General features: G+C 32.9%; 1 protein-coding gene across 18 annotated transcripts in view; it reads right to left on the bottom strand.

Annotated features, from left to right (window-relative positions):
- The window catches only part of PTPRD (protein tyrosine phosphatase receptor type D), a 2,844,105-nt gene that overhangs the window by 114,248 nt on the left and 2,712,810 nt on the right, over positions 1–17,047 (bottom strand). For 13 of the 18 annotated variants that reach the window (XM_051987498.1, XM_051987402.1, XM_051987374.1 and 10 more), the window contains 2 exons: positions 11,004–11,042; positions 10,400–10,497 (listed from right to left, as the gene is read on the bottom strand). In XM_051987498.1, coding sequence (XP_051843458.1) covers positions 10,400–10,497; positions 11,004–11,042 — 137 coding nt within the window. The remainder of the gene's footprint in view (positions 1–10,399; positions 10,498–11,003; positions 11,043–17,047) is intronic. The other 5 variants (XM_051987452.1, XM_051987460.1, XM_051987478.1 and 2 more) reach the window with 1 other exon arrangement.

Raw genomic sequence — 17,047 nt, 5'->3', positions numbered from 1 at the left:
CTGTGCTAATTGATTCATAAATGTCTTATTTGTGAGCACAACAACTTTGGGAAATAAGAAAATAATAGTTGAGGAAAGTGAGGCAGACTTGCCCAGGGTAACACACTTAGTAAATGTTTAAGGCTGGATGTGAATTCAGGATTTCCAGATTCTAGGTCCAAAGTATTCCCTGGTTTACCTAGCCTTCTAGGGAGTATAACTAGATAGTCTATAAATTCTGTTCAATCCCATTATAAAATTTTTATAACGTTCTTCCTGGATCTTCACTTTACTCTTATTTATTTTTGTATGTATCTTTTGTTCCTAGTAGAGTACAACCTTTTTGAGGTCAGGGACTATGTTTTTTTTTTTTTTTTTTAAATTCCTAGCACCTAGCACAAAGCCTTGCATGCAAGAGATGATTAATTTAGTAAATATTCATTGAATTTAAAGGAGGTCTAAAAGGAGGACAAAATCTTTTTTCTAAATATTAAGAACTTTTGCTTGAGTAGCTTTCAATGGGAATTTGGTCCCATCCTGAAGAGGTAAAATAAATTAAAGAAAGGTATGAAAGATGGAAACAATCTAATTATAAACATCAAGTTTTATTATTTGTAAACTAGAAGAAACAAAATACTATGCTAGATGAAGTGCTTACAAAATTTGATATATGGTATTAATGAAAAAATGTGTTTATAGGAAACTGAAAAATATATATTAGAAAAAATGATTTTAATAACCTAAAAAGAAAGGTTATAGATCTCTAAACTGAAAAGACTAGCAAGAATTTTCTTCTTCATAGAAAATATACCTTATTCCTTTACAGGAGCAGAACACTGCATATACTGTCAGTTTCAAGTGATATATTATTAGTTAACTTTACTGAACTGATGACCCCTACCCCTTTCTTATTTATATTTGTCCTTTTATATTGGGCATGTCTCTTCAAGGAAGGGATAAGAGAAAGATATACTGGAAAGTGAAAGTTATATAAAAACAAAACCCATTAATAAATTTTTTTACTATTTTTTTCCTTCAAAAACGCTAGAAAAGTACAGAAAAATTCCACAAGCTTCTTAAGCAGGAGTTATGATTGATGGATTCACCATTAAACTCACCCACTAGGTGAGGCTTTAATTATGGAGCAAACATGAATTTTTTTATAAAAAACCATATTTTCCAATTGCCATACAAATTTTGCACATTAAAATTTTATATTCCTGTAAGGCATTGCTAAATATCCCCAGTGCATGTAATTTCTTCTACTCCTTCTGTCTACTCCTTCCTGAGTATTTTCGGCACTCAGGACCAAAGGACTCCTCTGATGCCTTGCCATTGCTTCTGGGTACAATGGCAGAACAGGTGCTTTTTGTCCAAAAGCCATTCTAGTCAGACAGAATGAATCCCAGAAGTTGAACCACTGAGTGATGATTTTTTTATTAAAAAAATACAAAAGACCATCTCTTAAAGTCATCAAAGCATGGCAATCTGTTGGGCTGGAGAGATTCCCTACACTGATGAATTAAAAAAAAAATCCTTGCTATATCAAATTAATGGTTAACCTAATACAGACTTATTCCCAGTAGGATTGTTGAAAAATGACAAATTATTCTATATTGCAGAAAAGACATGGTCTGACCTCTCATAGAGGCCCATCCCCCTGTCAGGAGAAGTATGAGTCTGAAGAAATTTGAAACAGGAAATTCAGAATCATTCTATCCTCATTTTAAGGTCTAAGTTTAGAATGAATGGACTAGTTGCCACCAATCAAAAGATGCAATTAAAGAAGCATCACATCAACTGTCTTACTTTGTGAAATTCTCTTCTGTCTCTGATAAGTCAAAGGACAGTAAGGAGATAGGGTGGGAAAAGAGATAGGAGGGTATATTACTTATAACTAAGTCTTGGAAGTAAAGACATACTTATGCCACCTACCTACTACTTTACCTTTTTACAAAAATCAATTCTTGAGGATGGAAGAAAAAAAAAACAGATTATCCAGAGCAGGCACTAAAAAGTTGGCATTTGTGATTGGTAGACTCTTTTCTCAGCCTTTATATGTGCAGCCACCCTGAAGGGCTTATATTTTAAAATATAAGCACAAAGATAACAGGAATTGAAAATCTCTTGATATACTATATACTATTTGGATTAAAAAATGTGGCCCTAAAAATAATGGCTTCTGGGATTTGAAATGGCCTTCTAGCACACTTCATTAAAGCTACCCCCAATCCCTTCTTCCACCCATTCTTTCTTCCTTGGGAAAATGGCAGTGCTTTGTTGTGTGGTCACTGTTTTGGTCATAAAGCATTTTTGTCCTCTATATAGTGAAAAATTCAATGTTTACCATTGGGAATGGTGAGACTAGTTCATGAGGGAGAAGAAATACTTTCTTAGCATTTCATAGAAAAACCTCAGGTTTTTCCCATGGATAGTCATGTGGTGAAAATTAGTAACTGTAATTTCTTCACAGTAATTTTCTACATATGTGTTATTGTTCTAGTTAAAGACTAAGACTATAGGAATCTGTCCTCAGGCCAGATTGGGAAAACAAGCTATATAAGGTTTAGTCTAGAGCAAAAAAACAGCCCTGAATAAGTCAAGGGTCTTTCTAGCTTTTCATGTTTCTTCTGTGGATCTCAATATCTTTTATTATTCATAGGGAAAATAATGCATCCTTTCCTTCAACTTGCCTCCCTGGGATGTTGTGAAGACTAATCAGATAGGAAGAGCAAGATGATTTAAGCTTGTCAGAGAAAGGTACTGAGCAAACACCTGCTGTTATTAAAACAGAAAGACAAGGGAACAATGCTGTGAACATTACAAATAAGAGACTTCATTATCATCTGGAGAGACAACAGTTGAGAGATTCTTGCCTTGAGTAAGGGAGGAAATTATTAGCACATTCAGGATGCTAACTGGTAGGAGACATATGAGTTTATCTTTAGTTGTCTTCAGGATCAAAGATAATTCACACCCATAGAGTTTAGTAAAGAAGTTATGCCTGTGTTTTATAATGTGAACACAGTAACTTAAAGACACCCTTCAGAGCCTTCCAGAGTACTATAGCGATCTTTTTTCTTTTGACAAGGATGAGACTGCTTTACATGAAAGACTTAAATAAACTTTGCATTACAAATTTCAAAACTGAACGTGTTCTCTTCTTTCTCAATACACACATACACACACATCCATATATGTATATAGATATACCTGTGTGCATATATACATACACACACACACACACACACACACACACACACATCCTCTCTTGGGTATTTTAAGCTCTCCATAATCTAACCTCTTCTTTTCTTTACTAGTCTTTTAAATACTTTATTCCCCTTCCTGTACTCTGGGACTCAGCCACATAGGTTTTCTTGCTATATCTCATCCATGACACTCTATCTCCTGGCAGCATTTATATTACCTGTCTCTCATACATGGAATTCTCTGTCCCTTTAGGTCTACTTTCAATATTCCTATACTTAGGGCCACAGAAGGTCCTCTTGGTCCTCTCAGTTACAAGGGTCTTCTGACTACAACATATATGCTATGTACATGTGGAAATATTTACATACAGTCTTCTCTGTTAGAATGAGAGCTCCTTGGATATAAATAATGAGCTTTTCTTTCTTTGTGTCTCTAGCATATAGGACAATTCTTGGAATACAATAAGCACTTAATACATACATGACTGACATTTCTCTCCCCTAAAACTGGGGAGGGATTTTATCATTTTTCATCTTTGAATGTGTCAGGCACAGTGTTGGGGACACAGAGAGTACCCAATGCTTATTTGTTGGATCGAATAAAATTGAATTTTAGGGTTATAGGTCCATTACAAGTTGGATGAAATGAAGTATGAGACTAAATTTCTTGGGAAACAAGTTCATAACTTATATTACTGTAACATAGATTGCCATCACTTTATAAAAGGATTGTTTTAATGATAAGCTTTCAAGTAATGTCATTTTATAAACGTCTATTAACCTATAAATCAATCAGTCATTAAACCTTTATTAAGCACCTGTAATATGTTAGGAACTGTGCTAAGCATTAGGGATAAAGCAGATAGTTCCTTCTTTCAAAGTTATATTCTATTAAAGGAGGAAGTATGCATATATGGGACACATACAAAATAAATACAAGGCATTTAAAGAGGGAGGATACCTATAAGGAATAAAGGAAAATGTCCTTTATGGTAGCTGGAATAGAAAAAAAAAAAGAGTAGTAGCTAAATTCTATGCCCAGACCCCTGTACTGAATATTCAGAAAATAGGTAATCATAATTCAAATACTGCCAATAGTCTGTAATGGTCATATGTGTAATATATATGCAAGAGTCACTATAAATCCAAGCTAGCTTACCACTGCTACATATTGCTGGTAAACTCACATATATACAGTATCATTTTGCACACATAAAATGTCTCGTTGCCATCTCAATAATAAAACCCTAATCCTTAAATGGTATATACAAACTAGCACTTACAAGTTTCTCTCTAAATTGCTTTTCCTACACAACCACTCTAGTCAAGATACATTGTCTTATTCCATCTAATTTGTGTCTTTCTATAGTTATGTTTTTGTTTATATCATTCATTATGCTTTGAATGCTTACTACTTTCTTTATATCCCAGTCTTATCCTATGTTCAAGACCCACTTCATCTGCTACCTCCTCCATAGAACCTTGCCTGATTGCTTTTGCTAGTCACCTTGATTCTGAATAATCATCCATAGTGATCTCCCTCTGTTTCCAAAGTGGGCCAAGCATAGTTGTGCCTTTGTTCCAAGCTGATGTTGATGGTGACTTTTTTAGAGAATAAAAATCACTTTCCTACTTTATGAAGGGGAACACTGAGGCAGTTGGCTAAGGTCAGATATGTTTTAGAACCAGGATTGAAATCCAGGTCTTGAGATGGCCAAATGTGATGGTTTTCCAGTCAATTTAATGAAATGACTAGAAATTAAGGAAATAATTAAGGAAATTTTTTAAATTTATGATTATTCACAAATCTTTGCTGGGAATTTTATACCAACTTTTAGAATACAGGAATTATATTCTATTAAAAGTGTAATCAGCAGGACTGTGTATACAGTGTATACTATTGTTTAGTGTTCCTAAAGTGTTTATGGGGCATAAAGTATAAACTGGATTGTTTTCCATTTTAAAGAATGCATCCAATAACCTCAGCATATTTTTAGAAGACAGGAATTAGGTCTTATACCTCTCCCTAACCTAATTTTCATTAAGCACAGTGTCCCACCAAAGTAAGCAAGCTCTCAATCAATGTTTGTTGAAGACAACAAGTACCCTGCCAAACAATTATTTATAACCATGTAACTATGGGAGTGGACTGAAACTGGAAAATCACCTAACCTTAACCTCTACCACCTCCTTCATCTTTGGCAAGATTCTAGGCTAAATTAAAGAAGAAAGTACTATAGGACAGAACATTAAATAAACCAGCTTAGCATTCTGGCTTTGACAATAGTACCAATTCATTCTTTTGGAAGATCCTGATAGCTGCTTTCTGAGATGTTATCTTCTGACAATTAAAAAATAAAAATCAACCACTACACATTGACTCTGCAAGGCTATTGTTATGATGTTGCATACCAGCCTACTGAGGCCATGATCAAATTGGTCAAAACTTGCCTACCCATTAGGGTTTAACATTGACCTAAAGACTAAAGTCAACATGAAGGGATGAAGAAAATGTCTCAACACATTCTCCTTTCCTTGACCTTAATAAAAGAAATGTATCTCTCTCATCTATCCTCCCCTGACACTTATTTCTTTAGGCTGGTGCAAATTAGTAGTCAGTTCCACTTGAATGATTCAACAATGGAGTATGAATTGTACTTTTGAAGGTAAATTCCATTTTGCCATTTATCCAGTGTAGCAGACTTAACACAGGTTATAAAAGGGTGCTTTTCCTCACACTTTTTCTTTGACACATAAGGTAATTTAAAGTAAGTTATTTTAAAATTTTTAAGATGTCTGCTGTTTATTTCAATTTTCCTTCTTTCTTTCATTAGAGTATTGGAGAACAGCTTAAAATCATGACTTCCCTTAAAAAACCCATTGGTCATTTGACACCAAGAAATTTCACTAAATTCTTTAAGAATGTGCATTAATATTTCAGAAGTTAATATTTTAAATATTTCCCCTCTTTATCCCCATAGCTCTCATCAGCAAACATGGTTCTATAATTTCTCTTATGAAACTGTACTCTCTTGTAGTGATTCAGTATTTCACCAATACAAATATTGCCTCCACTGAAAGATATCTTTCCTTGGTGTATTAGTTAGCTTGGTTCTCAAATGAAAGATAGCTATTTTGTTCCTAGGTCTGTTACCTAGAACAGCTCCCTAGAACTCAGTGTACTTGAGCCTATGAGGTAGAATCTTGGAAGTTCAGTGGATAGACAAAGACATATCATGGTCTGATTCTCTAGTAATTTCAATTAGGAAGGTCTTTTGACCAGTTTCCTCTTATTCTGGCTCTAGAATTAATAAGAACAACTTTCAAACTATTAGGCTGGTCTGAACTAATATTTTCTCTATCACCTTCTTGAATCTAGATCACCAACAAAATAAAACACCAACCCTTGATTTATGGCATTTTCTAACTTCCAAGATGTAAATGATTACAATGAAAATTTAATAATTGGCTTGCATGGTTTGAACTGTAACTCCAGCCCATACCAGCATCTATCTAGTAATTAATTTTTTGTTGTTATTGTTCTGTGTCTGTGGTTTCAACAGCAAAGGCAAGTCCTCAATTCCTTCAAAGAAAGCAGATGAGCAAAAAAGTTTTCTAATTTACAACTTAGGAGCGATCATTGGGATCATTAAATGTTTAAGTGACTTGCCCAGGTATCACAGATCTGGTTTGCATCAAGGATAGCATTTGAACCCAGTTCATCCTGAGATCCAGTTTTCTCTCCTTATTAAAATTCTGCCTCTCAATGATTGTGTTAAACAAAGTATAGGTATCAAAAAGTAATAAAATGTCTATTTTTTGATTTCTCTGAATTACATATTCTCAATTACAAACAAAACCTACAATTTTATTTAAACAGATAATAATAAGTAAAATGACTTCTTTTTAGCTAAGAACTGTGACCTAATGCATAGTATGGGATCCCTAATCTAAGCATCACTGATGAATATAACACTTAAATATCACTCACATGGATATTGGATTACAGCACATCTATGCATCCAGAGAATGAGTGCTTTAATTATAAGTCATCATAATGATGGACTGGAAAGAACCTTTGAAAGCTATCTCATGTCAGTGGCTACTAGAATCTTTAGACCATGGATGACTAATAATGTAAATTGTAACAGCTTTCAAGGAGTACTTCTTATCTTTAGTTCAATGAATGTTATTAGGATATCCTTACATATGAAATTTTCTGATGAGGTATAAGTTACTGTAGTGAAGAATATGATTTTTCATGCTTAATAGGCACTGTCAACTACTATATGTTGATAAAATACAACATTGTGTTCTGTGGTATCAGCAAATACCTATACTAATCTTTAAATCACTGGAGGGGAAAGGAGTTTAGATTATCTAGTTCAATACACTTGTTTCTTAGATAAGAAAACTAATTTAGTCCAATGAGAGGCTTGTCCACTGTCCCATTAAAAGTTATTGGTAGAATTAGCATTAGAAACTTGGTCTCTTTCTTTCCATGCCATGGTTTCTTCTGTAGTAATAGGTTGTAGAGAATAATTCCATGGGTTACTTATGGGGAATAAAAATCGCTCTTCTACCTAAGCCAGCACATGGATAATAACAACAATGACAAGAATAATAAAAATAGATTTTATTATCAATTTAATGTTTGCAAAGCACTTTTGAAATCTCACTTCATCTTCAAAACTCTGGAAGGAAAGGCACTATTATTTTCCTCATTTTACAGAGAAGGAAGCTGATAGAGAAGGTAAGTGATGTGCTTAGGCAGGATTATACAATTAACAAGTATTTAAGGCAAATGTGAACTAAATTCTTGTAGACACAAGGTCCAATCCTCAATCCACTGCACCAGGCAGTTTTCCACAATTAAAGATTTTTAACTATACTTAAAAAAAAAAAGAAAACTTCTAATAATTTCTCATTTGAGATAATGAAAAAAAAAAACCTCAGAAAGATGCTGATCAGGTAAAAATTTCAATAGTAAAGAGATAATTGATATTTATGCAAGTAGTATCTCTCAAAGACCTGGCTCTCTCTCCTAAATCCCAATCTGCAACCTGAAGCCCAAAGCCCTGAAGTACCTAGGAATGACTTCAACAATATATCATTTTAAGTGAGCCATTAAAATTAGGAGTGAGCAAAGAGAAAGAGATAAGCAAGAAATCATTTGGGTGAACCAAAATTAATTTACATTCCAATATTGTATTTTGTTTTATGTAAATTTATACTAGACAAAAAGACCTGAATCATGTCCAAGTTCACAAGGTATTTTACTCATAATGATCCTGTTTTTAGGGAATATAATGATGATAAAGCTCAAAAGGAAGGTAAGTGACTTGTACTATCGGCTCATGACTGTCACTAGTGATTTTGGGTCTCAGGTCTTTTGAGTTCACAACCAGGAATATTCCACCATACTAAATTGTCCAGCCTTACTAAGAACTAAGAAGAACAAATTGTTTTTTTTTTCCTAAACTGAGGAGCTCCAAAACAAAATATCCTTCAAGAAAGATGAAGTGCTTTAAAAATGCAATCTTACTAAAAAAAAAAAAAACAAAAAAAAACTATATTTTGAAAAAGCACCATCCTTGTGCAGCAGAGATACTGAAGCTTTGTGGAGAGAAGAAAATGTTTTCAAGATACCAATGAAAATGATACTCTACTACTCTTCCTCATAAAGGAAGAGTCAAGTGAAAACCATCCAAATATTAGAGACTTATTCTATTGTTTCTCACAAAAGATAACTTTCTCAGTAGACATTGTTTACAAGAAATTCAAGGTATGATTTCATTCAAGTCTGAATTCTAGCATTTAAGGTTTATATTGGTGAGTACTGGAGAAGGTGAATTAGAGGGCAATCCTTCCAATTATTAAAAGGTACTCTAGGTTAAAAAAAAGTCTCATGTTTAATTATGCTTACAATGAATAATGGAAAGATAGCAAGTTACTGACTTGCTATGTGACTGTGCGCAATTCATTTCCCTTAGCTGGATCTCTAACATAATTAATAGCAACATAATTAATTTTATGTTGGAACAGATTTTAACATTCTCTGATAACTCCATAAAAATATAAAATGACTTCTTTCTACCTCTAACTAAAGGTAGTGTGTCCTGGCTCCAACATATCTATTTGGGTGAGGATCACATTACTTCTCAGATTATCATCTGTCTTCATTAGATGAGTTTAGAGTAAGTGACCTTTGAGGTCCTTTCCACCTTGATATTTGTATTTCTATAATCTTAAACAGATGTGATTAAAGTTGAAACTCCACACAACTTATATGGAACACATGTCCTGCATAATATACCTGCATTGTGGCATAAATAGTTTTTTAAATTGTAACATTACCGTACAATCATGGCATTTTTCCATAGAAGACTGATAAAAATGTACCAAGATACAATTTTCTATTATATTTTGTCATTTAATGGAAATTCTAATCTACTTCCCCTCAAAACAAACAAATAAAAAAACCGATAAAAGACATTTCAGTACATGTACAGTTTATACACATCATGTATATGAATATATATTCCATGTACATGTTTACATTTACATACATATCACTTTGAAATTCATGATACATTGGCTATATAGTCAAAAGATTTGAATTTCAGTTCCTGATTCTTATACTTAATATGTATAACTTGGAGAAAATCATTAATCTCTGTTTCTCAGTTTTCTCAAAAGTGAATTGAGCATTTTAATGGTTGTACTACATCATAGGGTTGTTAAAAGGAAAGAATTTTATAATCCTTAATGTTTTATAGAAATCTAAGTTGTCATTACCAAGGCAGTGTTTTGTTGAAATCCAAATAGTAAAAGATTAATCAAATCCATTAAATAATCTATAATGAATGAGAACCAATCACACTTTTTATGAAAACAACTAACATGCAGAAGCATGATCTCTTTTCAAAGTTGGTTATTTCATTAGCATACATTTTATTTCTCTTATTTGCCATTTCTTATGGTGTAATAGTATTACATTACATTCATATATCACAATTTGTTCAGAAATTCCTGATCAATGGGAACCCATTTTATTTCCATTTTTTAAGCAAATGCTTTATAATAGATCCTAGCACTGCCTAATGATTTGTAAAAATAAAACCACTGAAAGAAGTTATTTTCAGAAATGTGGTCAAAGAAAGAGAAAGTCAGAAGAGTATTACAATGCATCAGAATATTGAGAGCATTACCTCATACTCCTGGGAAAACTTCAGGTTGTCATTAGCTTTCAACCTTTCAATGTGATCAGCAAGTTCCAAAATCGGTATGGGAGGATGGCTAGCCATGCCTATTAAAATGAAACAAAGGGACGTGTTTTGAAAACTTAATGTAAAAGCTGATGACAGTTCCAAAATATAGAAAATACAATAGTTAGAAATGGCTAGAAATATGTAAGTAGTTAAGATGTTTTATGTGAGAAAGCAGGCAGATAGTTTGGTTACTCAAAGCAGGACATGCGCTGGAGAGATGAGTTTTGAAGCCAAATGAAAAGTCACCAAGCATGATCCCCAAGCTCACATTCCTGGTGTAAAAGAAAGCATTATTGTGCCATGACTCAATGAAGTTAGCTAGGTGGGGGGAAATGAGACAGTTAGGTCTGATGTCGACTTCTGCTTTGAGTAATAACTTATTTCAAACTCCTTCTCCTGCATTTTGTGAGATGGAAATTGCATGGAATTGAATGGTGAAAGGTGAATTTATAAAACAGATACTGAAGAAAACCTAAAGGGAGACAGAATAGTATTTAACAAAAGAAAAAAAAAAGTGAATTATGTATAATCAAGGAAAACTAACTTGGATGAAGGTTACCAGCGTAACCGGATACACCTGAACCTGCAAAGGAAATGATGGTGTAAATAAAACAAAACATAAGTAACCCTTTTCTTTTTATCAAAAATGAAATGGAGAGGTTGGTACTTAAAAGGAGATGATGAAGATGATGATGATGATGACGAAGATGAGGAGGAGGAAAAGGGAGATGATAATGATGATGTTCAGAGGTTTGGAGGTTTCAGTTTACATTTTGAATAGAATTGGAACATTTTACAATGTTTTTGTGTCAGTGTTTCATGAAAGCTCGAGGTGACTCACATTCACATGCGACTATGGACAACTAGAGAAACATGCAGCACTGTTCATAGACAAGAATTCACTGGAGACAAAAATCAGACACCAAACAATTAGACTTTCAAAAATGTTTTCACTCGTAGCAGATTGCAGTGATAGGGGATAGAGTGCTCCTGGCCACACTAAGAGATTTTGGGCTTTGGCCCGAATAGCCATTATCAACCCCCAGGGATACCTACAATCTACTTCAGGTGTAAACATCTTTGTCTGCTCATAGAAAAACTAGTTGCAAGAAAGTGAGCAAATGAAGGCAAAGACACAGAGACAGAAGAAGACAGAGAGAGAAAGAGACAGGGGATATAGATGTGGGGCAACTAGTACAGGGGGCCAGCTGACAATATGCCAGTTTAATGGACTCCTAATAAAAAAAAAGATCCACAATTATATTTGATGATTCCCTCTACTCCCACATCCTTTTGTTCTAAACCCCCCAAATGTTTTGTATTTTACTTCTTCCTGGTTACTTTTAGTATATACAGAATGGAATGAGACTGCTGACTCATCACTTATATGGAGAAAACACAGCTGGCTACAAAAATCCGAACTAGTGTACCCCAACAAAGTCTTTGAGGTGACAAAAGGAGAAACAGAAATGAGTGAGGGGCTCAAACTGGAAGTCATGCTGACAATTCTCTTATGTCACTGTAAATCTCTGGAAGGCATTATTCAATGGAATGTCTATTTCATATGTCAACATGACTGGGTCATTATTTCTGACCATTTTAAAAGTTGTGCTACATTTTATTGTCACCCAGTAATGCCCTTATGAAAGGTTATGATCAATTGGCTCTAATATTTTGGTTCCAATAGAATAAATAGAAATATTTCCCTTCTACAATGATACACATAGTGCTACTGTGAATTGTGAATTAATACTGATATTAATGAATATGATGATATGTGGCCAGTCAACCAAGGACTAAGTGGAAGACCCAATCAAAGATGATGTTTCTTGATTGTGGAAGTTCCCACACTGATATTCATAACAACTAATAGATTTGGAGCCCCTTTCTGGAGGATCCCATTTAGATGGTATTCATCTAAGTTGAGTTATAGAAACGTCATTGGATTTGGTGGTGTGACAGTGATACAATAATTAAAGTGATCTCATCCAGATGAAGCACCCCCAATGGAAAGTATGAAAGTGAAAAGGCACAAAAGACTCTAGGCTTATTCAAATATGGAAGTGGACTGATGAGGACATCCATAACAGTGCTTGAACAGAGAAAATAATAAGAGACAAAGATGTTTAGACCTTTTCGAGCGAATCGTGGGAGAGAGTTATTATCATATAAGGACTGAGTGGTAGTTTGGCTAGAGAGGGAGGACACAGAGCCAATCAGAGAGGCGTAGGGGACTGAATTACTGCTCAAAGCTGTAAAAAGTAAAGCCAATTGGAGATGGGAAACAAATTAGTATAACAGTAGTAGAAGACCATAATAATCAATGATGCTATCAATATATTCACTTCTGGCATGCACTAAAACATGGTTGACATCATTACTCTTAGGACAATGTTTAAAAAGGTTCAAGCATTCCTCTCTCCAAAGAAAGAGGATGGAGAAATAAACTGAAATTATCAATGCTTGATGCTTCACCAGGAAAGCTATTTTTATACACTGAGCCTAAACCAATATTTAAATTCAAACTATATCTATGGTATCATTCTTAAGATTTTTTTAACACCCCTCCCCAATTTTACAAATATGAGATAATATTTCAGAATTATTAGAAGCCATTAAAAAATAAGATAAATTTCTTTGTCTAAGAATCAGAGTAATGTATTTGAAAGAACATTAGACTAAAAGATCTAGTCCCAACTTCTTAGTAACTCTCTGATATTGAGCAAATCATTCCCTCTTCAGCTCCCCGTTCTATGAATTAATTTTCCACATCTGTAAAATGAGAGTATTGGAGTAAATGATCTTTCACATATTTCATCGATTTGAAATCAGCCATAGTCTGAACAGGGGAAAAAATAGAGACAAAGAAGCACAGCTATTGAACTAAAAGGCATCTCTGAAATGTAGTTCATCTCCTTTATTTTACAGAAGGGGAAACTTTAAATAACAAAAAGGAAGTAATTTGCCAAGGAAATGGAGGCTGAGAGAGGTTGTGATTTGCTCAATCACACAACAACTTAGTATCTAAACTGGGCTAAGACATCAAGAATCCAGACTCCCCAATTCAATGTTCCTTCAGTGCAGAATGCTTCACACGTAACTTGGTGCAGTTCACAGGGCTTAGTTGAGACTAGTTTTATTTAAAAGGTGACACAAACCAAAACACTCCTAAAACTTTAAGTGGCATTAAAGATATATTATCCTATTCTTGATTTAAGTCAAATAAAATGTCCCTTAACTTTTATGTCTGCAAAAGAATAAACAACTTTATAGATCCTCTTTGAAGAAAAGTCTGAACAATATTATCATTGTCAACAGGAAAATGCTCTTTAGGGAGGTCTTATAGAATCCGAAAACAAGGAACAATTACTCTAGAAAGAAATTGAAATCAAGTTCAGAGGACCTTTTTTAGAGTACTATTCACCTGTCTCAAGAAATTATTCAATGCCAAATATTTTATTATTTTATATAATGATCTCCCATAAGTCCATAAGAAAAGTAATACCTGTGGATAATTATAAAAGGTATTTTTTTAAATAATGGGAATTTAATTGTTGTCCATCAGTATCAGTATCAGTAATAGATTAATTTATCATGAGTTCTATACTTGAAGGATGTTCAGCTGTGTAGGGCTGGTCAGAACATGTGGTTCAATGACAAAACCTTCAAAAGATCAAGATCACATAAATACCACAATGAAGTGCTGATTAAAACTAGAGTGGAGCACAAATTATACAATCCAAGAGCAGTTCTTTTAAAGATGTGTGAATAGTTTCATATTAACATTCATACTCCTTCTCTTGGATTATACATAATAAACCTATATCAGACTATTTGCTGTCTTGGGGAGTAGGGAGGTAAGAGAGGGAAGGAAAAAAATTTAGAACACAAAGTCTTACAAAAATGAATGTTAAAAACTATCTTTACATAGATTTGGAAAAACAAAATGGTTTTGAAATTTTCTTAAAAAACTGTTGTTTTGGGGTTGTATTATTCAAACTGTTTCAACTGGCACTATGACAGAAAATTTATAGGATTTATGGCTGAGACAATTGGGAGGACAGTCTGAAGCGGTGGTGCAGAAAGAAGCTAAGTGATTCATCTGAACCTCAAATTTATCTCCAGAAACTTTATTAATAACTCACCCAAATCTTTTTTATACAACATGGTTTTCTGGGAGGACAGAGGTTAAGAGAGACAGAGGGAAACTTAGGAGACATATAAACAAAAGATAGATATAAATATATATATGTATATATACATATATATATACATATATATATTACAAAATACTTAATCCATTAGATTAAGCAAATAAACTTATTAGTTAAATATATGTTTTATTTTGACATAATTTATAGAATTTTCAATACTGAATAAAATACTAATATATATTGCATTCACAATTATCTCATTGATCTTTTTTTTTTTTTTTTTGGTTTGTTTTGAAATAAGGGGAGCCCTCATATATAAAGCAGAATAAGTCTTATATGTATGGATATGTTGAAAATTTTATATGATGGATCTTTATAAAATAAATTAGATTTCAAGTACATATTAAAAAGATAAGTATTGGTCTTTTAATGAGAAAAACATGGGATATTATAGATTACCAAATTTATATAAGATTTTGACAATATAAATTCAGAATGAAGAATGGATATTCTTGAAATTTTCTAAAAGAAATACAGTATTTGGTTCCTACAAATAAAAAATATGAGTAAGAAACAGGAATGAAACTTTTCATCACTAAAAGAGAAAAGGCCAGATAGTTCTAGTTTCCAAGTCTTTGCTCTACAAATAATATGAAAATGATCAAGTGGTTCAAAGGACTCTCGGATTCTAAGAAGAAAGAGTCTATAAACATAAGATATCAGTCTAATTATTATTATGCTTTGTTTTTTTTAAAACTAAAATACAAGCTAGCATTCTCCATGCAATTTAAAAACCATGTAAATCTCATATTTGTAAATGTGAGCCTATGTGGGTAGGTCACTATCTACTTTACTTTTCTATTTCAAAATATCTTTTAGTGACTTCTATAATAATTTTAATTGTCATTCATTAATAAAAGTTCATTAGAATATTGGATCACGTTGGAAGTGAAGATTTATACCATAGATTTAAAAAAATCATTCTATTTTAATTTAATTTAAGAAATATTTATTAAAATGCCTTCAAATAAATGGTTTGATACTGATCCTGGGACTGGCTATGCTGGCATGTATTAAAGCTGCCATTTATTTATTAAAGCAAACTTATTAAGTAAATCAGTTAAAATCCTAGACATTGAAAGATAATGAAGTTATATGAGATTTCTTGGGCACTTCCTTCAATGGCATATATTGTAAAGGCTTTTTTTTTATCCTCAACTCTATCTCTGAAAGTCTTAGTGATTTATCAACTTACTGTGCTAATGATGCTAATCAAATAGTAAAATAGTAAAATACTTGAGGTAGCATACTAAGTACTGAATTTGCTTTCCCTTCACACTAATTATAACAAACTTATTATTAATTGTAAATAATTATCTCAACAATCTCTCTGATGAGAGATGGAATATTTCAAAGCAATGAATGCAATTGGATAGACATACAGTGACATGTAAGCCTTAATAAAATAAGTGTCCCCTTTGATGGAAAATATAAAAGAGAAGAAGAGATGCCTGCTCTGAACATAAAACTTGTGTGCCATTCCTCTCTTGTTGAGAATTTTGGAAAATGTGGCATTCAGTGCTTGGAGCAATACTGGTTCTAATAGTAACTGAAATATTTTTGTTGAATTTTTGATTTGGCATCTATCCATTTGCAGCTGGAAAGTCATCATTAGCATGGTCAATACCAAAAATTATTCAATTATCACCCAAATAAGTGAGAAGGTAATGTATTAATAATCCTTCTCTAAAGCACACACAATGAATAATTACAAACATTATTAGTGGCCAAGTCTCTTCTCTATCCATTTGCTTGGTTCTAGTATGTATATTTGTTGAGAAATTCAGTGATTTGGGATATTATATGAAATATGCACTTCTGAAAATATTGGGTCATTTGGTTTGTGGATCTTAGCAGCAGCTTTATTCATATTATGTTTTTTATATACGATATTCAAATTCATTTTTAACAGAATTCAGGTGGCATTCAGAAATATGATTCTTTCCAGAGCCAATCCTTTCACAGAAACAATTACAAAAAAGACAAATGCCTTGCATTCACAAAATTACCATAGTTCAAATGAAATAAAATTTAGAGAAATTATAAAGTGCTTTCCAGTTCTTCTTAAGAATATATATAGTTTTTTATTTTACTTTTTGCCATTATTTTTAGCAGTGATATTTTGTCCCTCATTATCCAAAGTAGAACTTTGAAGTCTTTAATCAGTAATAATCAATGTTCTTTGAGGTTAGAAGTCGTCAAATATTAATTATCTCTTTACTCTTAATAGTAGCAGATAAGACAGAGTAATGATAACATTTAAGGATTGGCACATATGCAAAATGAGATTATGTATATGTAGTAAAACCTCATTAAGTTGAAATTCTTAGAATTTTATCTCTTAACACTGCATATTCAAGAACTTTATATACCA

This window comes from Antechinus flavipes, chromosome 1 (genome assembly GCF_016432865.1).
Source record: "Antechinus flavipes isolate AdamAnt ecotype Samford, QLD, Australia chromosome 1, AdamAnt_v2, whole genome shotgun sequence".
NCBI classification, from domain to species: domain Eukaryota; kingdom Metazoa; phylum Chordata; class Mammalia; order Dasyuromorphia; family Dasyuridae; genus Antechinus; species Antechinus flavipes.
Note: the sequence above shows the minus strand (reverse complement) of the source record. Positions and strands in the feature narration are given on the sequence as shown.